At 46.9% G+C, this 26,814-nt stretch overlaps 1 protein-coding gene across 3 annotated transcripts in view; it reads right to left on the reverse strand.

The window, feature by feature from the left end:
- Positions 1-26,814, reverse strand: part of LOC147019636 (ras and Rab interactor 2-like) — a 72,934-nt gene that overhangs the window by 12,032 nt on the left and 34,088 nt on the right. For all 3 annotated transcript variants that reach the window (XM_085894193.1, XM_085894194.1, XM_085894192.1), the window contains exon 3: positions 17,250-17,561. In XM_085894193.1, coding sequence (XP_085750319.1) covers positions 17,250-17,561 — 312 coding nt within the window. The remainder of the gene's footprint in view (positions 1-17,249; positions 17,562-26,814) is intronic.

Consider the following 26,814-nt stretch of genomic DNA (forward strand, 5'->3'; position numbering starts at 1 on the left):
GCGGATACGTGGGGTCCATGAATAGTGAATCTGCGAATAGTGGGGTCCAACGGTATAGCATGATATCTCAAAAAGTTATGGACAGATTGGGACAAAACTTGCTGGACAGGTTCGGAGTGTGGAGAGGATAAACTGGCTCGATATTTGGTGAAGATCCAGATGCGATAAATTTTTTTTCAAAAATATATTCGAAGTAATTCTTCACCATTGAGAGATCAGGCCAAAAACGATATAGTACTGTATAGTATAATATTTCAAAAATGGATTGTGTCCAATATGTTCTCATGGATCAGGCATTCCATGGCCGAGGTACGCACTCCACCGAGTGCCCTTCCAGCTGATAAGGTAAAGGTGGTGCAGTGTACCGTCAAAAAGACCAGGCAGCAGTCTGAATCCCTGGCATGACGTCATCGGACTAAAGTGATGTAATCGTTTCTAAATATGTTCAATTGCTTTCATTTTAAAATGAGATGAAGTATCTGGAAAAAGTAATGTTGGAATTTAAATAAAGTGATTTGCTTTTATCATTAATTTATTGAATGTGTGTACCATTAAATACTTGCATCTTTAAATAAAGGGTGCCGAGAACAAACTTGTCATTGATTGGTTTAGGTTACGAAACTGCACTGGAAACACCCCCCCCCCCAATAGTATTCTGTAATGCATCGAGATGCACCCCCCCCCCTCCTCCCTGCGTTACATAATTTTTGAATGGCCCCTTATGGACAATTTCATTCCTCTCCACATATATAGTGATAAAAAAGGGGATATGGTGAGTACTAAATGAAACTTCAAACATTGCTCTGACTGTTCCATCTTCAACTGGAGAGTTGATGTATGTGCATCATGATATTGAATATGCTTGTATTCAATAAATAATGTGCATCTGTTTAAGGGGCACCTCGCAAAAAATATAATGTGTGTACAGTCGTGGCCAAAAATATTATCACTCTTGTGCACTTTTTTTTTCAAATAAGTCACTTTTTTCAAAAAATAAGTTGAAATTGGCAAAAGTATTTTGTCTCCACAATTCTTTATTTCACTGTTAATATTACAGAACTTTTGTTTTTGATTCAGAACTTAATATATTCTGATTTAAATCAGAAAATAAAAAGAAATGGCATTGACAAAATTATTGACACCCGAGATTTAATGTTAGGGAGCACACACAGCCTTTGGACAAAATACCTACAGTCAAGCACTTCCTATAGCGATGAATGAGCTTCCTCCACCTCTCGACTGGCAGTGTGATCCACTCTTCTTGTGCAAACTGCTCCAATTCTCCCAGATTTGAAGGGTGCCTTCTCCCAACTGCTGTTTCCAGATCCCCCCACAGGTGTTCAATGGGATTTCGATCTGGACTCATTGCTGGCCACTTCAGAACAGTCCAGCGTTTTGTCTTGAACCATTCCTGGGTGCTTTTTGAAGTGTGTTTGGGGTCATTGTCCTGCTGCAAGACCCATGACCTTTGATGGAGACACAGCTTTGTGACACTGGGTTGAACATTGCACTCCAAAATACCTTGGTAATCCCCTGATTTTATGATGCCATGCACACATTCAAGGAACCCAGTGCCAGAGACAGCACAGCAACCCTAAAACATCACTGAACCTCCTCCATGCTTGACAGTAACTCAGGTGTTCTTTTCTTTCAAGGCTTTATTTTGTTTTCTGTAAACAGAGATGATGTGCTTTACCAAAAAGCTCTAATTTGGTCTCATCTGTCCACAGGACATTCTCCCAGAAAGATTTGGGTTGCGCAGGAGTGTTTTTGAAAACTCCATTTGGTCTTTCTTATCACTCTCTCTCTTCCTCTCTCTCTCCCCTCTCTTTTCCTCTCCCTCTCTCAGCAGTGGGTCTTCCTGGGCCTCTTACCATAGAACCCCCTTTCATTGAGTTGACAACGGATGGTGCGAGTTGAAACTGTCGTACCTTGTGTATGAAGATCAGCTTGAATCTGTTTGGCAGTTGATCGAGGTGCTTTCTCCGCAATTTGAACAATCCTTCGCTGCAATGTTTGACCCAGTTTTCTCTTGCGGCCACGCCCTGGGAGGTTGGCTGCAGTGTCATGGGCCTTAAACTTCCTGATAACATGGTGTACAGTGGACACAGGAACATCAAAGTCTCTTGAAATGGACTTGAAGCCTTGTGATGGTCAATCTTATGTCTGATCTTGTGTCTTGGCTACAATCTTGTGTCTGACCTCAGACAATTCTCTGGTTTTCTTTCTTTTCTCCATGCTCATTGTCATGGTCCACACAGTGACATAAAACAGCAGAATGACTCCTTTTCTCCATTCAAACTGGTTGAATGAGTGATTTTTATATTGCAGGTACCTACAACTCACCACAGGTTGTGGTATAGCCTGCGGGCATGCAGGGCGGGGCATGATGATGGGAGGAGGGGTCGTCGTGGTCATCGTGTCTGCCAGGAATATAAGGAGTGCGCGCCGCCTGAGGCGTGGTAGTGATGCCGTAGTCGCCCGGCTTGTGAGTGTGCTGAGTACGTAATAAAGGAGAGCCGCGGGCAAAGTACGCTCGCGCTTGTGCAACACAGCCCGGCTCGACTGTTCCCCCGCTCGTGTCTGCCTGCTAAGCATCTTCTACACGACACCACAGTTGGCGACGAGGATCTTCGGATCGGCGTGTGCAGGGCGGCAGCGAATAACCCGTGCGGTTCCAGGCTACGGAGCCAAGGGTCTCGCCAGCACGAGCATGGCAGAAGGACGGTGCACGGCGCACGAACGCGTGCCCGCCTTCGTCGGAATCGACTTCGGCCACGTCGAGTGGGCAACGGCCGCGCTCAGTGTTCGTTTTATTGAGGCACGACGAATCGGGGGAATGATTTCTGTAAAACCACGGCTAAAGAACGAGGGCACGCGGTTCGGCTCGAACGCGGCGTTGGACGTCGCGCAAGCTCTGAAGAATGTCCGGGGTCTCGATGGTCGGGGCGCAGCAGATGGTCCGGGGGTCAGCGCGATGTGCCAGGCACGTACGGCCGCGCGCAAGGTCTGCGGCGCGGGTCATGGACGACTTTTGCAATACGATCACTCGGGCGGCGGTCTGAGCACTCTGGGGCGTCGACGGTGTGTATGCCGACAGTCATCGCCCATCAGGACAGTCATTGATGGCGGTGTGCGAAGCGGTCCTTCCGTCCCGGGTCAAGACCTACTGCCGGCATGGTGTTCAGTGCATGGCGTGCACGGTAACGCCCCGGGTCGAGTTTGGCGGCCGGGGCACGGAGATTCCAGCGACCCGGAGCGGGAGATGCTGCCCATGTTGAGCCTGGTTTCAGTTGGTCCTACGGTGACAGGACCGATGCCAGTGAAGGTCGAAGTGAATGGCGAGCCAACCGTGTTTTGCGTGGACACCGGGGCTGCAGTGTCGGTCATGGGCGAGCAGGCGGCTCGTGGTCTTCGCGGTGTTCGCCTAGTCGAGACGGCCTTGTCGCTGTACACATACACCGGTGAAGCGATTGCACCGCTTGCGAGGGCCGACGTCCCAGTGTGCTACCGAGGTCGACGCGCCTGGCTCTCGGTGTTCGTGGTGCGAGGGGAGGGGCCCGCCCTTTTGGGTCGGGACTGGCTGGCGCACCTCGGGCTGGATCTCCAGTTTGTACCTCCAGGTGTGCCGGTGCTCTCTTCGATGCTTTCGTCGAGGCCCGAGGGCGAGGTGCTGGCGGCGGGAGCCGCGTCGATGCAACGGGAGCGGCCGTTCGTTGCTGCCTGCAGCGGTGATGTGCGGTTCGGGAGCGGCGGGAACCGTATCAGCTCTCGCGATGAGTTCCCGCGCTTCGGCAGCGTTCGTGAGGCAATGTGCGCCGGTGTTGTTCGGGCAGCTTCGACGGCGAGCTGCAGCGAGCCCGTGGCGTTAAAGGAAGTCGCGAGTCACAACATCGAGGCAACAACCAAGAGGCGGACTCGTGATGTGGGTTGTGGGTTGCTGTTCATTGCATATTTGTTTTTCATTGCTCGAGTGATGCGGTTTAACGTTGTTGAAATAAATGCCAGCAGTTCCCGTGTGAGAGTGGGTTTGGCGGAGATCAATCGATGGGATTTGTATTATGATCAATGTGATGTGGGGGCTTTGGGAGAGGTGGGGGCGAATAAAGAGGGTTTATTGGCCTCCAGTTGCCCCAGGCCACGGGTAGTTGTTTTGTCAGGTGCTGGGATTTTATCAAAAGAACGCACTGTACGGAAAAATGAGTTTGCAATGGTTCAAATGTTATTCCTATTGATTTATGACGAGCCTATGGTTGGAGTATGCTTTGAATGGAGTTGCGACCGTCTAACGGCCGTGGGGGGTCTCGGAGATCGACTCGGAGCCAGGACTCGTGCGCTGGTCGGCGTTACCCCCACCTCTGCTTTCAGCAAGGTCAGACGTGCCTGGCGCCTGGGGCGCGGCTCTCTGGGTTCGCTCAAGGCCGTTTTGGCCATGCGGTGGAATCTCAACTGATTGTGGTGCGTGGGGTATTGGGGAGTGTTTGTTGCTTCCAGCCTAGGGCGCTGTTCAGCGCCCCCACCAAGGTCGGTCGGGTCTGGCGGTGGCGCCACGGGTTCCAGACAGCGGGGGTCCGGCCTCGAGAGGTTTATCTGTTTCAGGTCTGGCTGGGGAAGAGGTGCCGCCTTATGGGCCGGAGGCGTTTGATGGTGCCGGGGGAGGTCGGGAGGTCGCCGCGACCTCGCCAAGGGCCATGTAAGCATGAGCCGCCTGGGGGCGATTTCGCTGTGTAGTGCTGCTGTGCTTCTCCAGTAGCTCGCTTCACACGTTGTATGATGTGATGTGCTTTTATACTTCGCTGTTTTCTTTTTTGTACCTTGTCTACTGTTAGAACGTAGTACTTCGGGCTGTTTATGCTTATTATGATGGTGATCATTTAATAATCATAGTTTTAGGAGGGAGGAGTGTGATATAGCCTGCGGGCATGCAGGGCGGGGCATGATGATAGGAGGAGGGGTCGTCGTGGTCATCGTGTCTGCCAGGAATATAAGGAGTGCGCGCCGCCTGAGGCGTGGTAGTGATGCCGTAGTCGCCCGGCTTGTGAGTGTGCGGAGTACGTAATAAAGGAGAGCCGCGGGTAAAGTACGCCCGCGCTCGCGCTTGTGCAACACAGCCCGGCTCGACTGTTCCCCCGCTCGTGTCTGCCTGCTAAGTATCTTCTACACGACACCACACAGGTGAGTTCAATTCCAAAGTAAAGGAGAATCACCTGCTTGAAATCTAATTATTTCTAACAATTTTAAAAGGTGCCAATAATATTGTCCGGGCTGTTTTAGGATTTCTGTGTGGAATAAGCTAAGATTTAGTAATTTTTCAGCTTTTTTTTGTTTTGTTCCACTGCAAACCCAAAAAATACATTTGTGGATAACAAAAGATTTATTAAGTTCAACAATTGTCTGGAAGAAATGGGGCATTATTTGAAAAACGTGCCAATATTTTTGGCCATGACTGTATATATTATCCATCCATCCATTGGGACCAGACTCTGTGCAGAGCTTTGGTGCTGCCTAAGCAGTCTCCTGGGCTATTGGGCACAATGCTGGATGGGTCACCACTCCGACACAGGATACCAGCAAGCTGGCACTCATTTTGCTGACATCGGAAGGATGACGGGCAGAGTCAATCCCACCAGGTATTAATTCAATAGCCAAGCGGGATTTGAACTCAGGACCCTCAGCTCAAGCCATTAAATCAACACCAGGCATTGTATAGATTGTATATTTTGCAACTAATTGAGACGGGTTTGGAAATCCTGCATGGAATACAGAGTGTATAACTAGAGTTCATAGAGCATGATACCCTGCACAATGATGCTTCAATTTTAATAAAATGATTTTAACGATTGTTAAAAAAAGCCGAAAATTCAATGCGATTGAGGTGATCCAGAATACTACCCTCGTACACCACCCCCATTGAACCTTTATTCAAAGTTGAAATACTGCACTGCAAAACTGGGGGTTCTTGGCTGGCTCCCCTGCCTCATCTTCCTGAGGTTGATACCATGGAGACCAAGGCCTTTTTTTTGTATACCTTGTCGAAGCTCATGTGAGAGCTAACACAACACACAGCAAGGGGGGCATGAGACAAGAGGGGTGGGAGTGGGAAGGACAAAACAGTGGGGAACAGAGACATTAGGGGATCTGTGGAATGGAGAGGGATGGGACGGGGAACGTGGGGAATACAAGATGGACAATACAGGGACTTTCAGGAAGGAAAGCAGGGAATTTGAAGGAGGTGGGCTTGGGGTGGATTATCGGGGGTAGAAAAGATTGAGGATTTGGATAGGGGATGATAAGAGGTGGTGGTGAACAGCTGTTTTGAAGGCCTGGAGGGAAGAATGGGATTGATTAGAGTGAGGGAGTTTATTCCAAAGGCGGGTAAAAAGAGGAATGAAAGAGTGAAGGTGAGCAGTGATTCATGATTTTGGTAGTTTTACCAGAAGGGGGTTGTTGGCGGACCTTGAGTGCCCTGCGGAAATGTGGTGGGGACAAATCGCAGAGAGAGAGCAGGAGGGGGGCGAGGCCGAAGAGGAGACGGCAGAAGACAGAAAGACCACCGACCAACCTGCGGTGAATGAGTGAGAAGCCCAAAGACTCAGCCTCATTGCGGGAGACGCCAATGATCCGAAATGCCTTGGTTTCCACAGCGTGAAGCCGAGAAAGTTGGGAGGCAGGAGCACCAGCCCAGAGGGGAGAGCAGTACTCCATCAGGCTGTGGACGAAAGGTTTGTAAGTGGTCAGGAACTCAGGTGGGCCGAGGAAGGACTTTGCACGACGGAGGATTCCCAGTCGGCGACCGGCTTTGGAGGCGAGGTTTGAAATGTGGCTTTCCTCGGAAAGGTCATGGCAGATAGTGAGACCCAGGAGCTTGAAAGAAAGGACTTCTTCCAGAGGATTGTTGAGAAAATGGATTGGGAGGGGTTTGTAAACGGTCCTTTCGAAGTGACATAGTGAGAGTGTGAGATTTGTCCGGATTGAAAGACATGTTCCACGTGTTGGATCAGTTTGTGATTTTATCCAGATCTGCGGTGAGCGAAGAAGCTGCTGCTTGCCGGTCTGAGGGATGTCCGATGGTACGGCAGAGCAAAGAGATAAAGGGGATTTTCCAGAGTCAGAGAGATCATTGATGAAAACCAGAAAAAGAACAGGGCCCAGAATGCTAATTGGCCATTAAAACCAAATTGCAAATAATCGTAACTGCAATATGCGAACTTCCGGACAGTGAGGACTGACTGTATTCTTTCTTTCTCGATTTCTGTACTTTCTCGATTTTCTTAAACACAATGCCCCAATCCAGTCGTCGTTTATGACAGCGAAGGAACGGCCTGTGTGTTTGTTTGAAAGTTTTTTTTTTTTTGGTTTTCACGCACGTACAGCTACGCACGTACGGGCACTCGAGAGCGAAGGAACGGCCTGTGTGGTTGTTTCTGGCAAGCAGTTTTCAAGGTTTTTTTTGTTTGTTTGTTTTTGTTTTTTGCACGTACGGGCACGCACTAGTTTAATAAATAAAACCGTCAACTGTCAAATGTCGCGAGACGTGAGATTAGTGACACGAGTCACGAGGGACGAGTCACGGAGAGCGCTAGCTTGCAACAGTAGAAAAAGACATGGACATACGAAAATGGCTAAGAAAAGGAAAAAAATGCAACCGACGAAAATAAAGAAGATGATGAAAGACATGTTGTGGGAGGAGTTGAAGGAGGAGGAGACGATCATGTCAATGAAATACTGACAGAAGATGGCCAATATTAAATAAATATTAAATATTATAATTGTGCCCCCCCCCATACAGTTCATATGTCCCCCTTAATACTGAGCCCTGGCGACGGGCCTGTACCCACACCTCACCAACTGGCGTGATGACAATTGAAATCGCCACATATGAGGAAGAGAGAGTTTGGATGAGAAGATAGAAGTTGGTCCATGTTTTTGGATAGTGAGGTGTAGATGGAGTCATCACTGTTCGGTGGACGGTACAGTACACATATAAACATGAGGTGGGAGTGGAGGGAAGCCGTAGCCAGAGGTATTCCTGAGGGTGTGGGGGAGTGAGGGCAGTGCATGGAGAATGAGGAATGGAGTCTTTGATGAAGAGAGCAACACCTCCACCAGGACGAGGCTCAGGTCTGTCATACCGGAAGAGGGAGTAACCAGGGAGAGATACTTGGGAGTGAGACACGTCTTGGGGGAGGAAAGTTTCTGTTCTACAGATTATGTCTGGTTTGTCAGTGGCAACCTGTATGGAAAGATCTGAAAGGTTTGAGCGAAGGCCCCAGATATTTGAGGTCCACACTTTTAATGAAGAGGGAGGAGAGGAGGCTTTGGGTGCAAGGGATGGGGGGGGAGGGAGAGGGTAGGACAAGGGACGAGGGGGGGGTAAGGAGGGTTGTTGAAAGAGTGTGGGGGATTGCAGAATAGCTTGGGGAGGGGGCCGGATGAGGAGGAGAACAGGCTCTGGTGGTGGGGTAAAGAGGGGGACAAGAAAGGGGGAAGAAGGCAGTTGAGGATTTGAGAAGGTGGAGTGAAGAGAAGGAGGTGAGAGGGCAGGAGAAGGAGGCAGCTTTGTGGATGAGAGGGGGGGGGAAACTTTGAGAAGGATGACCGAGGGGCATGAATGGTGCGAGAAAGGTGAGGGGGAGTTTTTGAGAGAGGTGAGAGGGAGCCTTGGAGGGAGAAGAGTGGGATGGTTGCTTTGAGAGTGAGAGTGAGGGGTGAGTTGGCACTGAAGTTGGAAAAAAATAATGGTTGATGGAAAGTGAACATTCATAGCAAACTGGGGGTTTTTTTAAAGTTTTCGGTTAGAGATGCGATTAAACACATTTCTTGATGGATGCAATAAAGGCGAATTCAGAGAATGGAGAGAAGAAACGCTGTTACAGTTGGAGTTTTTAGGCAAGGTATGAAGGAGAGGTCGAATTGAGAGCAGTCTGTTAAAATAGTAGAAGAGCAATGCATTATGATACAGTGAAGAGAACCACACGTGTGAAAGAGGAAGATGAAGCATTATAAGAGATCGTTTTTATTATTATTATTATTATTGTTTGAGAGAGTTTTCAATAGATTAGGTCATGGAAGTGTTGTAGAAAAAATCGAGGAGGAGGAGGACGAGGAGGAGGAGGAAGAAGAAGAAGAAGAAGAAGAAGAGAGGAAGATGAATAAGAGGAGGAAGAAGAAGAAGCGACGAAGATGAAGAAGAGGATGAATAAGAAGAAGAAGAAGAGGAAGAATAATCGAGACTCGTGAGTGTGCAAGGAGAAAGGTGGTGTTTTTTTTGTTTGTTTTATTTGGTTTTTTGATTTAAGATAAGAAATAGTGATTAGTTGGGAGGGAATCTTGAGGTCGGACATACGTCACAGTCACGTGACTTCGCTTGGTAACGCGACCGCCATATTGGCAAAGGGGAAAACAAACGCAGTACCGACGACAGACGCACGCACATCGTGGGTTGACTTGCTCGCAAAGCCGAGTGATTTGTTTTTTTCCTGTCGATGTATTTGAGATAAATTGTTGATACATCGTGTTCACCCAAGTGTTTGCAATGTCATATCAACATATAGAACATTTGTGAGGTGATTCATCGGCCACAGATATCGAACCAAAATACAGTTAATTGGCCTTGATTCTTGGCCCCATGAGTTCCCCGGTGATTCGTGGATCGACCACCCGAAGGAATGGCCGAACGTGCAATACCCGGACGGATACACGTATCTAGTCAAGACACCAGGTATGTAATTCAATTTTAAACCAAGTTTTAACTGTGTATTATCAAATATTACTGTACTGGAGTGTTAATATATTATTTCAATTATTTATGAACTCCCGAGCTGACGTGGCTAGTTAGTAATAGTTTTAATTGACCGGCCTTGTCTGTACTGTGTGACGGTGAGTCATCTGTGCTAGTTGTGGGTCACTAACTGACCCGGAAAGAATCTCAATGAATTATTGATTAAAATTTTGCTCACATTGATGTTGTATAAATTCTGTGTTATCCCTGATTTTAATGATGTGTATGACTATGTGTATGACTATGTGTATGACTATGTGTATGAGCGTTGCTGTATGCGAGTGAGCATGTGTGCCTGTGTGCCTGTGTGTCTCTACGTTTTGTAACGATGTCGCAGTGCGTGGCTATTTCTTGTGGCTGCTGAGTTGAAGCGCCTGTGCTGAGGACAAGACTGCAGCGAACTTAAAGGAAAGGCCGACACATTGTCGTTGCATTTAGTTTGCAAGTTCTAATCCTATTAATGGCAATCAAGGGCCAAGGCATTAATGTTTTTGCGTGATGTACCGTTGCTTAATTGCCCTGGTACTATTTTAATAACTAACCACAAAATATATTTTTATTTTTAATCTCAGGATTGTTTACACATGAGGCAATGAAAAACTACCGATCACTGGAAGCCCACAAATTTTTGGTCTCATGGCTCTAAGCCACAGAAGTCTCCTCTCTGGTTCAGCAGCCTGACTTGGTATGAGATAAAAGGAGGGTTCTGAATTTTTTGCCTTGTTATTAGTACAACTGAAAATACAGCAACTTTTCGGCATTGTTGCAAATAATAATGTGTAATAAAGGCTACGAAAGAAACAAACTTGTAACAGGTACGAGTCGAGTGCCGTGCGATAGCGCTAGCGCGACGTACACCGCTGCAATGCATAGCAGGGCGATCCGAGCGAACGAGGTACTTTGTTTTCCCCTTCGCCAGCGTTGCTATGCGGACATTGCATTATGGGTCGGCGAAGTTCCAGGATGTCTGACCCCGAGAATGGGGGACGTTAGGAAAGTGGGGAAGATAGAAATTGAAGGTAATGGGTAGAAAAAACAAATAAACACTATCGTACACCGAGGGGAACAAAGGGTAGGCCTCAAGCACCCAGTAAGGCAAGGTGACGAAATCTCACAAAATAGCACTATTTTTGAAACAAAACCGAACTAGGAACACACAGTAACATGCAGGTGAGAAAATAAACAGTTAAAACGGGACAGACAACGACCAGAAACTTAACTTTGAGATCGTCAGCAGAGAGCCCTGAAGGAGACCTGCCAACGCTCCAAACCCAGAACCGGAAGTCAAGATAATTGGAATCTCCGGTGATGAAGCCGAGTCGATGGGCTTATCACTTCGCCATTGCAGACAGGTCATTGGTGTCTCTGTCTTCCACTACCCCATTTCTCGTCTTGCACCCTCCGCTCTTTCCGTGATTTCGCACCCCCCCACCCCCCTGTCAGGTTTCTGCAGGGCTGACATGGTGCACTGTTAACCCTCTTCAGGTGAAACGACCTAAATCCAGAATCATTGCTCACCTCCACTCATTCATTCCCTTCCACATCCTCTTCAATCCCATTCTCCCCTAGGTCTTCAAGACAGCTATTTTCCACTATCTCGGATCATCCCCGATCCAAAACCATGATCTTTTCTACCCTTGCTAACCCCCTCCCTCCCCCCCAAATGCCTTCTCCCAATCCAATTTTCCCTCTTTCGAGTTTCCTTCTGTGTCCATCATGTCCACCCTATGCATGTATGTTTTGTATCCTGATCTGTTCAGTGCACTAGCTCTTTCACAAGCCTTGACTATGTATACAAAAAAACAAAATGCTGAACATCAAGCAAAGAAGCAGCACATACCATTTCTAGTGTTTGGTATGATTCGGCTGGGGTTTAAACCACCAACCTCCCAGACTCGGAGCAGATGCTCCAACCATTACACCACCACGTCTAGTCTTACAGTAATAATTTACTGTGGTTTAATAGTCTAATTGTTAAAAATGAGTTTTCAGGCCTCCCTGATAAAATGTGCTGGCTGAGCGAGTTCAGTTAGAATTAGGATTAGGATTCAGTTGGCTGAGGTTTTCGACTTGTTTCTTTTTTTATTAGGTGAGCCAGAACCCCCTTTTTCCTGCTCCAACCAGTATGGCCATGACTAAGCAAATCTTGAGCAGCATCTGTTGCCTGCTACACGAACATAATGCCAGTGTTATCACAAAAAGCCAAAGTATCGATTTGTAAAAGCAGTCAGGAAATAGACTTAAAAATTTAACTCTGACTTCTGTGTGCGTCACCCAATAGATGAATGGCGCGTCACGCGCTTCGTCCACCCAGAAAGTCTGGAGTTCCATGGAATCTCAAGAGAACATTGTGATCCCATTACAAACTCTGGAGAGTATTCTGTTATGTTCTGTAGACCAAAAGAGCCAAATTTGGAGTCAAAATATTGGACTAATTAATAATAGATATGACAAAGACAAAAAAAATGATGGCCAATCACTATCCAAATAAGGAAAAAGCTTCCTCAGGTAGAAACTACATTTACTTAGGGCAGCTTGTACAAGTCTATATTTATTGATGTGAAGAGACAGACCAGGATGGGGAGCATTTCGAAAATTTGAGTCAGGAAAAGGAAAACTGCCCTTGCATCTGAAAAGAAGTTTACAAGAGGCATGTTCTCCCAGCAATGACATGTGACGGTGAAACATGGTCTCTCATCCCGAGCAAAGAAGAGGGAAGAAAAATTATTGATCACCATGCACATGGCCTTGGACAGATGCTGTCTTGGCGTAACCAAAAGGAACAAGAGGTTAAACGATTGTATCAGACAGAACACAAAATGCCTTTACATTGTGGTCACTGTTAAAAAAATAAAAAATTAACAACAAAATATATATATATATATATATATATATATATATATATATATATATATATATATATATATATATATATATATATATATATCGAAATGGAACTGGGTTGGAGGAAATGTTTGAAGAAGAATGGACAACTGATGCACAAAAATAATTACAAACTGTTGGAGAAGGCTTTGGGAGATGGAGTGATGAAATTTTAAAATCTACATGAGTTACGATGCTCTTAAATTGCAATGAAAAGAACAATGCACCATGTTCAGGGAGGTCTTCTTCGTGCGGTCAACAAAAAATAGGCTGGTCATTCATGCCAAGTCAAATCAAGTTCTTTCGACCTCTAAATGATTTCTGTAGTGTGTTTGAATTGTGCAGAGTTCTCTATACTTCTGTATAATTTGTTTATAAATATCTTTTGGAGGAAGTAGATGTTCAAACTGGTTTATTCAGGCTTAAACTTTGTCCTTGTTGAAAATGCTTCTGCTAAAAGGATTATTGTGTGTTAGAAAGACCCGCTCCCTTCAGGAGGGATAGGAGGTGAGGTGGGGCAAATGTATGTTGTGCTGTGACTAATACCCCCCCCCCTCCACACACACACACACACATCTGCAGCAGGGGTCAGTAAACTACTTACACTGTGGCAAGTGGACAGACTTATATTGTAAGTCCTTCCCCCCTAAACTTGCAAGGGGTGGGGTTGTGCCCATGACGCAATCCCAGTACTACCAATTTTATTATGCTCCAACAGGAACATAAACAACACGCATAAACGCTGTTCATTTATTACATCATAAAAGGTTCCATTATTGGCTGGACATAAAATACACTTGCTCCATCATATGTAATGCAAAACTATAATTTTTGATGGGCTTTTACTCCATATGGTAGTACTTAATTGTGTAGTATGATTGCAAAAGCTGAAATCGACCTCCAGTCTTTGCCTGATTTTTGATATATATTGTTGCGGGCCGCGGGTCGGGTGAGAAGACCACGAAGGGGGCAAAGTTATCATGGCTCCCACCAGACTCCCCGGAATTGTAGGCCGTCGCACACGGATAATTCCGTGATGCGGCGGGTTGCTAACCGACCGTGGATGCCAATAACTCAACCGCATAACCTAGAGTCCTCCCATCTATGGGTTAACTGAGTTAACCAATTAATCAGATGATTTAATTACCGGGGAACATGCCCTCGGTACGCCTTATCCGAACCGGATCATTTTACCGGATCGGATGCAGCCGAGCGACACTCCCAAGGACGTACCGGCTAAAAGGAATGGATCGTTGGGAATAAAGTCGCGGCTAAGCTCGGATTCGGACCATGCTGGATCAATGGAAGAAAAGACAAAAATGAGCTGGAAACATTTCTAATAATTATTTACTTACAAGCAAGCGAGGAAAGGTATGTGGCACAGGGAATAGGTTTATTGGGGTGTGTGTGCAGGGAAAGAAAGAGCATGAGGTGCGGCAATGTACAAGCAACTTACAAAAGCAGACACAGAGCAGACTTAATGTGAAACATTAATAATGATCTGCAGTCTTACTTATGTGGACAGGCGCCAGGACACACACACACGCACACACACAGAAAACCTGATGCAGAGGAGGTATTGCAGCAAGACAGGAGAGGAGTTGAGGCTACGGTCTCTCGGTGCCTTTGCACGCTTGCCCAAACGCGCTACCAATACGTTTGGGGGGGGATGCTCCGTGGTGCAGTACCCCCTGACAGCTGGCACATCGTCTCTTGCTTCGGGGGGCTTCGTGCAGCTGGCATCGGCCTGGAGAAGGAGACGCAACCGTCAGTATGAAGGGAATGACTCAGGTGGAGAGGGTGGGTTCCAGGCGATTGCAACAAGAGGTGGAGTCCAAGCGATGACGGCAGGAAGCAGTCCAGTGTGCATGAAAGATGAAAGAGGGCAGAGTCGAGGCGATGTCGAAGTCCAGCTTGAGTGGGAGCCGAGGCAGGGCAGAGTCAAGGCGATGTCAAAGTCCAGCTTGAGCGGGAGGAGAGGCAGGACAGAGTCGAGATGATGTCGAAGTCCAGCTTGAGCGGGAGGCGAGGCAGGGCAGAGAGAGATTGAAGGCCTGCTCGACCTTTATAGGCCCCGCAGGGCGGGGGGGCACCCTGAAGCAATGAGTTGTCACCCGAATGGGGCGCTCTGATTGGCCCCGACCCCCCACGTGCCCCGGCCGCGATGGCCGGAAGCTGCAACATTCCACTTCTGGCAAGATGATTCCAAGTCATAACCAGAGAGTTGGTGTCAAAGCCACCCAATGCTCGCCTGTTTATACATTTATCGTTTTTAAAAGACTCGTCTAATAATTAATATTTTTTATAAAGTATTGCTGTGAAGTCTGATCCAAATAATTTTAAAGCAATATATGTATTTGTGTATTGTAATCAGTCACAAGAGCGCAAGTGAGCACAATATATGCCCGAACAAGAAAGTATATACAGAATTGTGCTACTACATGGCAACCACTTTAGATGACGAACGTATGTCGCGACACGCCGTCTCCACAGTCTGTACCTATGTACCAAAGATGAAATGTGAAAGTTGAAAACTTTGGGAGTAAGAGTGCGGACAGGAACGGATGGAAAACAGCATCCTGGTTGCCATGGCGACCATTTTAGATGACGAACGTATGTCACGACACACCGTCTCCACAGTCTGTACATGTGTACCAAATATGAAACATGAAAGTTGAAAACTTTGGGAGTTAGAGTGTGGACAGGAGCGGATGGAAAACAGCATCCTGGTTGCCATGGCAACCACTTTAGATGACGACAGTATGTCACGACACACCGTCTCCACAGTCTGTACCTATGTCCCAAATATGAAACGTGACGGTTGAAAACTTTGGGAGTTAGAGTGCGGACAGGAACAGACAGACAGACAGACAGACAGACAGACGGACGACCGGTATCACGTAATACGCCCCGATATATATATATATATATATATATATATATATATATATATATATATATATATATATATATATATATATATATATATATATATATATATATATATATATATATATATATATATATATATATATATATATATCGAAAAAAAAAATAGTGTGGAAGATAAAAACATTAGAAAGGAAAAAATAACTTGCACCAAAAACTTGAACATTTTCACGCTCACGCCGGGGGTATCGCTATAGCTCTCTGTTCTTCGAACAGGTGAGCTAAAAATGTCTTGCTCCAACCTCACAACATGATATGAATCGCCCACACCGAACTTCGTGTCATGAATTGGCTTGCACGAACACCTTGGCCATGCCCTGATGACCGGCCGAGGGTGGCGTTTGTCCCGCTTGCCCGGTCGGGCACCCCCAACCTGCACTGGTCAAAGTGGCTGCTCCGTGATACGTCACGCGGCCCGGGCGATCCAGACTGCACACAAGCCTCTGCCTGAACGTGGCTTCGCTGGACGGAGAGGTGAGGAAACGTCCGCCGCCTATGGGGAACACCCACGGCCACCAGCGAGGACCGACGGTAAAGTGTTAGATTACCTCCATGCATGTTTCGCGTGGTATGTGCAGATCCGCCATGGCCCACGTGGTCAGCGCTCGCCTGATTCTGCTATCGTGTGTGCGGGGCGAAACCCGATTGACATAATTAGTCCAGAAATGGGTTGAAAAGTACGTGCCGCTTGTGCCTTGCACACTCGGATCCCACCCAACGTGGCGTGGGGTTGCCTTTCTATTATATCGGCCTCGATTGAGGGATCGCTTGAGGACGGGAGCTCTGTGCTGTTGATGCTCATGTGGTGTTCGAGCGCCCTTTCTATGCCCCTCCCCCGCAGAAGTTAGTTTGAAGTATCGCTGTATCTTCGCAGCCGCATGTGTACTGAAAGTTGCCAGCATTTAAGGTGCTGTTTCTTCCGTCTCCTCGCTACATGTTCCGTGCAGCGTGGGCGTCGTGTTGAGTGTGCTTTCTGTCCATTGGGGGGAAATTACTGCTGCATGTGCGTTTGGCAGGCTGTGATTTCTACAGAGGGGTGTCCAGCGTAATGCCTGCTGGCCCTCTGCTGAGGACCCATCTCACAGCGAATGGCAGATGTGGCTCAGATTTACCTCAGGAATAATCAGAAAAGAAGAGTAGAAATGAAATGAAGAAGAAATGATGTAAGCAAACCGAGCAATGAGATCCTCGCAACACACACCCCTGTTGTCATACTAGACAAAAGGGAAGGGACTATCTACACGTATATTAATGGAATAACTGTCTTGGGACCACTATCTGTTGGATGCATGCGGTTCCGAGAACCGCAACAATATATATATATATATATATGTATCTCACTGACTGATATTAAATGCGGTACCTTCCGGGTGACGTAGAAAGCTGAAATTTTGCGTGCCAATGGACATCGAAGCCGATACACCAGGAGAAATCACAGAATCGTTGGACAACGTCAATAAATGAAAATACAAATAAATCTTTAAAAAAATGAAAATGCAGGTCAGCAACACCAAAACAATGGGGAAGCAACAGGGAAGCAATTTTGTGTGCCAATGGTCATTGAATCATTTCTGATATTTTAAATGATGTTTGCAGCTGTTGAAGGAACTAGGTGAGTGAAAGTAACAAAACTCACCTTTACCACCACTACCCAATGCCTGATACACGATCTTGCAGGCTTGGAGCAGAAAGACTATCTTCTTTCTTGGAGAGTAGGCACGTTGGAGGGCGCGGAAACAGGTGCGGACACGCTGCACGGTGGTAGTGCTAGGTAAGTTGAGTTTGCCATGCCGTATTTGCTGCTGTGCCTGCTTCCGTGCCGCTGCGAGTCCCTGGCACAACTTGGCATTTCGCCCGTCCTGCCTGTGTGCCGCAACCAATCGCATCCTTAAAAATGGTGCTAGAGGCTTCAGCACAACCTCATGTAAGGCCTTTTCGATTGCCTTGTCTGTCAGGGTCAACGGTGCAAAAGGAGGGACACATGATCAAAAGGAGGCGCACTTGGGTCCACCCACAAAGGAAGTTATTGCCATTAACATCCAAATGAACAGGATAAATATACGTGGAGATGGAAGATGGAACAATTTATACAATTACAAAATATTATTGATTTCACAGCATATAACATCACCCTGTAAGTAGATGTGTAGTGTCGAACACATCATAAACCGATGTGGAATGTTGGAACAAGTTTTGATGAGCAACTTCTGTGAAACATTTTGGAGTGAAGCACAGCTCCATAATGGGAATGGAAGGAGATTCCACAAATGAGAAAGGACGAGTACGAGTTCAGACGTGAGCAGAAGCACAACAACACACGAGCCAAGTCGAGAACAGAGCAAAACGATGACATTGTCCTTTGAACTATGTTTACCTTCACCACCGAAGATGGACGGAAATTATGTTTTCACCCCTGTTTGTCTGTCTCCGTTTATCTGTGAGCAGGATATCTCAAAACGTTGTGGACAGATTAGGACAAAACTTGGTGTAGAGGTTGGGTGTTTGACAAGGACGAATTGATTCGATTTTGGTGAAGATCCGGATCTGGATACTACAGTTTTTTTTAAGTGATTCTTCACCATTGAGAGATAGGGCCAAAAACGATAGATTGCAGGATATGTCAAAAATTTGTGGATGGATTATTATGCTCAAACTTTGTGGATGAGTTGGGTAGGTGATGAGAACAAGTAGATTCGATTTTGGTTCATGTCCGGATGCAGATCCGGCTTATCTGCTGCGCCATGCACGTGCCCTATACTAGTTCATGCTCACGTAACTAGTTTATAAACATAAATTTGTTGAGGCTGTCTCATTGTATGCCTGGTGTTGGCTTAATGGTTAGGGCGGTGGGCTTTGGATCCTCGGGTCCTGAGTTCAAATCCTGCTCAGCTGTTGAAGTAATACCAGGTGGGGTTGACTCTGCCTGTCATCCTTCCGAGGTCGGCAAAACGAGTGCCAGCATGCTGGTATACTGTGTCGGAGTGGCGACCTGTCCAGAATTGTGCCCAATAGCCAAGGAGACTGCTAAAACAGCACCAACGCTCTGCAGAGAGTATGGTCCCAATCTCCTCTCCTCTCATTGTAGATTTGGATTTGGAAGGATAGCTTAGAGGTAGCATACTTGCCATTAGGCTATCTAGTCACGGTTTCTTCCTGACAACTCTCACCTTCCCCACCTCCCCATCAGCATAAATTGGTCACCCCTGTGGTTTGCAGGCAAGACGTTGCATCAATGGATGTGCCATCCATCAGATGGACAGTAATTTTGGGATACATCTGCTGGCATTGTTTGCTCGGGGAATTGATTATCATACTAATTTCTCAAGAAGAAGCCATTGCATGCTGGTACCTGACAAATTACAGGGGGCACCACATCGGCGGCACAGCTGCACTCCGAAAAATGATATAGCCAGCAGCTGCATACGAATGAACAAATAAAATGCAAATATCAATCAAAAAGCTCTTATTTCATGTTTTTTTTTTTTAATTGTATGCACCTGTAATTTGCTGTGTGTACCGATTTTATCATTTGTTTCAGAGTGGACGCATGTGGTTGCTGCACTGCCACTCCAAGATATGGTCTTGTTTGTGCTTACGTTCACTGTTCTTTGTGATTGGCATATTCCATTTCCCATCCATGCCTCTTCTGTTCCTTTTGGTGTGTGTGTGTGTGTGTGTGTGTGTGTGTGTGTGTGTGTGTGTGTGTGTGTGTGTGTGTGTGTGTGTGTGTGTGTGTGTGTGTGTGTGTGTGTGTGTGTGTGTGTGTGTGTTTTTAAGGTTCCCTCACCCTAATATAACCCTAACACAGCAAATGCATACATATAATAAAATTTATTGTGGCTTCCTCACCTCCTGCATCTTATCATTCTCTTACTGAAATTGGTACCACAGTACTACTACAGCTGCAGTTTTCATGAAGTCTGCAATAATCAGGGTCAAAAACCAAACCGTGCTCGTGCAAGCACGTATTGCGGTGCTTGATCTTGCACCAGACTAAACAGCTCCATCCCTTCGTCATTCCTAATGCTTTGTCTTGACCTTCATCAGTACCACAACTCGCCCTCCCTTGCTGCTCCTTATGCTGCCCTGCTCATTTTCTTGCCCTCTGCCATCTTTCCCCTCCATTCAACTCTGCTGCCCCTTCTCCATCATCGCTACCCTAATCTTCTCCTACTCCATCTGCCTCACCTCATCCCCTTGTCTCCTCGCCTCACTCCTGTTCTCCCACTCATCCAACTTTCACTTTTCCTCCAAGGCTAACAGTGTGTGGCTTAAACATTAAAGTGCTTTGACACACACACACACACACACACACACACACACACACACACACACACACACACACACGAGACTAGGCGTAAGTCGGCAGCGTGTAACTCATCACTTCGCCTAAGTCGGCAGCGTCAAAAAGTCCCGAATTTATCTCATGTTAAATACCTTTGAATAAAGGGTCATCCCTCTGTAAGTCGTCATCTCTAAGTTGTCACTTCATCTCAGTCGTAAGATGTTGTCCGTTCCCACGAAATGGAAACTCAAGTAAATTACCACTCCTAACTCGTCACATGGAACTGCTGCCTCATGAGAAGCCCGATTTCATGGAATCGTGATGCTCGTTCATTGGTTTACACCGCCAGTGATAGGCCATTTATAACTGCGTACACACGTTGATCGCACTGCAGGCAGGACAATGGCGACTAAGCGTAAGCTTACAACTAAAACCTACCAAGAAAAATACGACATTATCCAGTTTTGCGAGGCAAATCCACTGATGAAGAAAACAGCCATAGCTGAGAAGTTGGACATCAAACGGCAGACATTGAACGATATCTTGAAGAATAAGGGCAAGATATTTGGACAAGTGGAGAAGATCGCGAGGCCGGTGGTAAGTGTGAAACGCGTGAAATGTGTGTCCTTTGAAGATGTCGACGATGCGCTCATCATCTGGTTTCGGCAAATGTCGGCTCAGCCAAATATTCGGTTGGACGGTGAAATGTTGCTGCTGAAGGCACGTAAATTCGCTGCGGACCTCGGGCATGATGATGCCGATACCTTGCTGATGCACTGGATAGACAGATTCAAAGTGAGGTGAGGAATCGGCAAGGTCAAGAAGTGCGGCGAATCAGGCAGCATGGATTCGGCAGTGGTGCACGACTGGAGGGATGGCAAATTGAAAGACATCTTGGAAAGGTATCAGCCTCGGGACGTGTACAATGCCGATGAGACTGGGCTTTTCTGGCAGATGCTGCCAGAAAAGTCTCTGGGGTTCGTTGGTCAATCCCATCATGGTGATAAGCAGGCAAAGATCCGTGTGATGTTGCTGGTTGGAGCGAACATGGATCGCACCGACAAGCTGCCTCTGTACGCCATCGGGAAAAGTAAGAATCCCTGAGCCTTCAAAAGTGTGAAGCACCTGCCTGTGGCCTACTCAGCGAATAAAAATGCATGGATGACTTCTGCCCTGTTCAAACAATGGTTGGTGAAACTGAACCATCGTATGTCACTTGAAAAACGCAAAATTGCGTTCGTAGTTGACAACTGCCCCGCTCACCCTGCATGTCAACTGGAGAACATAGAACTTTTATTCCTCCCACCTAATACTACCAGTCGCACTCAACGAATGGATGGTGGCATCATCAGAAACCTGAAACTTCACGACCGCCAGATCTTTGCCACGCGTCGCCTGAATGCAGCAGATGAGGGAATCCCATTCAAATGGGATTTGCTGGATGCCCTGATAGCTGCCAAAACCGCATGGGGAAAGGTCTCCAATGCTACCATCGCGAACTGCTTCTGTTCGGTCGGGTTCGTCAATGCAGATCGCAGCGCCCATGAAGTTGATGAGGAGAGCGATGACGACCATGGAAACCAGTTCCGCAACGTCTGGGAAAGACTCGCTGAAATCTTTGGTTCAGACGTGATGCCCTCATTGGAAAAATACATCAACGTGGACGCTGAATTACGCAGCACCCAACAAATGACTGATGCAGAAATTGTGGATTCTGTGAAGAATGTCTCCGACGATACGGGTGGCGTGGATGATGTGGACATTGTTGATCTCGAGGACTCAGGGGAGACATACATTCCAAACGCGCCTCCAACTATTCGGGAGGCATTCAGCGCCATGGATGTGATGCGCCGATACTGTCTTTCGGTGGAGGATTGCCCAGACAACATCATGGAATACAATGACCATTTGAGTCCTTTCTCATGCACCAGATGCCCAAGAGTTTGAGGCAGTCAAACATAACGGATTACTTCGCGAAGGAGTAAAGGATCGATTGAGCTTCGTGTTGAAGTCCGATCATGGTTTTATATTGGCTTGTTTTGAACATCACCGCACTCACTTACACATAGGCATTGAGTGGTAATCATCACCACGATGACTGTGTGTCATGTAATTTGTCACCATACCATCACCGATGGCATATGAGTTGTCTTACAGTTGTTCATTATCTTTACTTTTGATAAACTGATTCATGAATTCCAACTTTGCTTGATCACTTTCCAACTCACCAATGAACCCCCACCTATGCCCCGAGGGTTGTGTTTTCCTTTTGGTACAATAGCCGGCTCTCACACATACGTGTCCAGGCCATGCGCGACTTCATCCTTCACCCCAGTCATCATGAATGTTCGCATATGCGTAAGTCATCACATTTCTAAGTCGTCACTTTTTTCTCGGTCCCGATGGTGACGACTTATGCCTAGTCGAATATATATATATATATATATATATATATATATATATATATATATATATATATATATATATATATATATATATATATATATATATATTGTTGCGGATTCGCGCCCGCCAGCGTGCTGACGGCCACGTAACTCGAATCGCAGCACGTCGCCCACCGGACGGACAATCCAGTCGCGACCCTCTCGGACTAACGCCGGGAACCAGTCACGGGTGGACCTTTCGGTCTCACCGCGATCGAGCCAATCAGCCCCCGCGTGGGATAGGGTTGCTCGCCAAATTCGACCTACCTAAGTACCCACGCGGAGGGTAGACCGGGCGATCGCACCTCGCCGCAGGTCGACTTCGGACACGGACCACTTAAGCGACCCGTTCCGTACTTATCAGAATAACCGAGCGGTGTTATCGTCGACCTCGACGGTTCGATTAATTATCGGGCGTATTCAGCCCACTACCAACCCTTTACGTGAAGCAAGATGGGGATTCAATGGAGGAAAAGACGAAGCGAAGCGGGAGAACAGTTCAACAATAAAGCACATTTATTCGCGGCACACGGGAAGCACACAAATACAATTCCACCAAAAGCACACAAAAAAAAGAAAACACAATTCCATTTACACAAAAAGCAAATATAAAAGCGAAAACAATGCAGAGCTAATACCGACTACCGAGCACACGGCAACACTTATACAATTTTACTTCACAGACGGCGCCGACAACACATACCCAAAACCAAGGAAAAGAATACCCTCAAGGATGAGGCGGGCCTGAGGCCGAGACCGGGTCGCGCCTACCCGTCTGGTGATGAGACGCGGAGCGGCGATGGCCCCTCACTCCGCGGGCCTCGCGGACGGTGTCTGGCAGGGGGTGGAAAGGGGCCCCCTTGGTCGCACTATCTCAGCGCGGGGGGAAACAGGAGGGGGGTTGCTGATGCTCGGGGTATAGAGGATCTTTATTATCCCTGGTGTGCGTCTCCACCTCGGCCAGGTCGCGCTGCCGGCCTTCCTCGGCGTGCAGCTCCCGGCACCGTCGCGAGCACCCCCTCGTCTGCCTTCGCCGCTGCCGCCTCTCCGCCTCTGGACTCTCCACCCTGGACTCTTCTTTGGGCTCTCCTCGTTCGACTCTCTTCAGCTTCTCCAGCTACTGCAGGCTTCGGGCTCCAGACTTCCACACTCTTCTCTCCGTTCCGACTCCTTCTCGATCTGCTGACTGACGAACACCGTCCTTTTATCCCCCCGTAGCTTCGCCTTTGACCCCCTCCCTTTGACCTTTCACCTCGCTCCCCATTGGCCCGAGAAAAAGTGGACGTGAAGGCTTTTTGATCCACAAATTTGCATATATCGATCGTTCTGGAGGCGGGGCCAAATCGCCCCTCGCTCACCGATTGGACGGCAAAAAGTGGGCGTGTGTCGTTTTTGATCCGTTTTTGAAGCACAAAATCCGTGATTTTGTACACGCTGTTCAACGTGCGCCCTGCACGAGTCCAACACCGGTACCCACAGCGGGGCAAGAACGGTGGCGATGCTACGGTTGCGAGGTGTGACGTGAAGGTCGTGGCGGTTGTGGTGAAGCGGTGTTGTGGTTGGTGGTTGATGTTGTGGTTGTGGTGATGGCGATTGGTCCAAAATAAAGATAGTAAAAGAAAAACGGCTATCCTGAAGAGTCGCAGCTCGCATAAATGACATGTATTCCCACTAGACAACGGGTTCGGGCCTAACTACACATGTACTTACCGAGATACCTCACCTAAGGGACCTGAATGGTGGTTTGCGAATCTGGTAACCACAACAATATATATACATATATATGTATATACAGGATATGTATATATGTGTGTGTGGTGCCGCGAGGAGGAGTGATGCAAGGGACACATCGGCCATTTTGGAGTTAATGCCATATAGCACTATTTTAACCCTTACCCTATCATCCGAGCCTATCATCATCATATCATTAAAAAATGTCGCTTGCTTCTGCTTGTCAAGGTGGTGTTACATATCGTATTAGGTAGATGACAAGTTCGCGTCATTTATGTATTAGCATAGGTTAGAACAATTTTTTTTTTTGTAATTAAGGACCTGTTAGAGTGAAGCGGTGTTCTCACATATGTCGTGAGAGGCAAAGTTAACATGGACATGAGGTACAAAATTGTTATTTGTTTTTATCTTCTTTATAAACTAGGCCAGGTGCCAGGTGGGTGGGAAGAGTGTGGTGAACTGTGGATGTGTTGGCAGTCCATGTTTGTGATGATAAACACCGCCCCATCATCGCCCACAATCTGGGTAATTCGCATCCAGGCAGAGGCGGCAGCCATTATAAGGATGCACTGCCATTGGTGCATTGAAAGGCGTCGTGCATTGAAACCATTTCATTGGTACAGGCAGTGCTGGTGATGACACTGTGTCAGCGTGGCATCATGGAAGTGGCGATGTGCCACCTCATTGGCCGATGTCAGACTATGAGCAAAGAACTTTTAGACGTGCAGAGTGTGGCCGTGGAGAGAGGGGTGGGGTGATAAAAGGTTCCACGAAGGGGCCCGGCGGTGAGTTGCGGAGTGAGTTGAGCTGGTCTGTTGGGGAGAACAACTGCCCTTTAGTTGTGGACGTGAGCCAGGGTCTGTGCAGCTATTTCTCCGTGGAGCTATTTCGATTTGTGGTATTCTTATTCTTTCAAAAGACATCGCATGTTCCACCCCACATTGTGCATGAATGATTGTGTGCTTGTGGCGCATTTGTCCTTCGTTGTTTTCAGTTATTTTCATCATGCTGGTGTGCTCTTTTTGAATTATTTATCCTTATTTGTTGTTTTCCTTTTGTCTCCGGATTCTCTGTATTTGTGGTCATATCGCCCCTTTCAATTAACCTGCTATTCTGTAAGAACACCCTTTGTGTGGTGACCCACCATTGCCATCCTCGAATGCTTGTGAAACCGTTTCGACTCTTGGTAAATCCCTGGGGGAGGTCAAATTTGATAACATTCTCTTTAAGAGACCAGTGGGATGAGCATTTCCAACTGGGGAACTGGGGAGGAAAACCACACCAACTGCTCAAGTGTGACCCCCTTTGAGTTGGTGATTCACGAAGCAATAACTTCAGCATGGCGGATCAGTATTAGCAGGCCCCTCGACGTGACAATATTGTACTCTTAACAGAGACGTTCCGTTCACACAGCATTCCTGATTCCTGTGTATATGATTCTTGACTACCATCTCTGGTGGGAGAATCACTGTCTCCATCAGAAATTCTGTCCAATATAGTAGCTACTTATTGCTTTGCAAAGCCCTCTATAATCGTTTGCCGTTACACTGTGTGGTGTATGGCACACTGCCCACCCCCTTCCTCTGATCGTGATCCCACATACTCTGCACTTTCTTCCAACATGTTAGAAAAAAGGAGAGAATGGGTGGTTACTATGCAGTAACTTAAATTGCCACGACAATCCCTGGCAAGGCATTGTAAATCCTGCACAATCTCATGAGACTGCTGCCTTTGCCTTCTGCTCCCCTGTTGGTTAAGATGCATCGGTGGTATATAGTTTTACTAAATCTGAATGTCCACTTTCGTTGCTGTACTGATGATGCCCAGATCGACCTGTTCATGAAAAATGATGATGTGCTGCATTTATACAACACTGGATTCATGTCTTGCCAAATATAAAAAAATGATTGTCCATTAACTTTCATTTATATATATATATATATATATATATATATATATATATATATATATATATATATATATATATATATATATATATATATTATACTAAACACGCTGATACTTGGCTCTTCATCAGTCATTGAAAAGCTTCCTCCCCAGGAAGTAAAACTTGGAGATCATCACCTGATCCATGTTATACTGAAACGCAAAAGAAACTTACCACCTTTTAAACCTTCAAATATCAACAATAACACTGCGTGTAGTAAATGTGTGAACTTATTTGTGGACAATAGTGTCCTCACTGTCAGACAAAACGGTCACGGATGGTCACTTGAACCTTCAATGGTCTCTTCATAGCACAGCTGTTGAACAGCCGTTTTGACTGTCAGTGATTCGCCAAGGGGTACGGGATGATTTTAATGAGCTGCACGTGATGTCTTGATAGTGGCTTTAAAAAGGCCAGTGCAAAATGGGCATTTCAATCAATATGCCACGATTGTCAAGGGATCAACGGCAGTGTGCCTTGGGCATACCGCAAGGTGGATTGAGCTACCGTGAGGTGGCACGTCGCCTTGGCTGTTCACACCAGACGATATCGGCCCTGGTGGACAGAGATACCCTCCACAACTCTGCAGATGGCAGACCTCGATCAGGGAGGCCAAGAGTCACCACTGCAAGGCAGGACAGGCAGATGGTCCTAAGTCAGATGGCTTCAGACATTAAGGACTGAGTAGGACAGAATCCAGCAGCAATCCATCCAAAGACTGGGAGGCAGTATGCGTCGACGATGCACTGCCTGTATCCAAAACAATGTTGGCCACACACGCTATTGAAAGGGG

Source organism: Eptatretus burgeri, chromosome 9, assembly GCF_056783735.1.
Source record: "Eptatretus burgeri isolate ZD-2024b chromosome 9, Ebu_testis_v1, whole genome shotgun sequence".
In the NCBI taxonomy this organism is placed as follows: domain Eukaryota; kingdom Metazoa; phylum Chordata; class Myxini; order Myxiniformes; family Myxinidae; genus Eptatretus; species Eptatretus burgeri.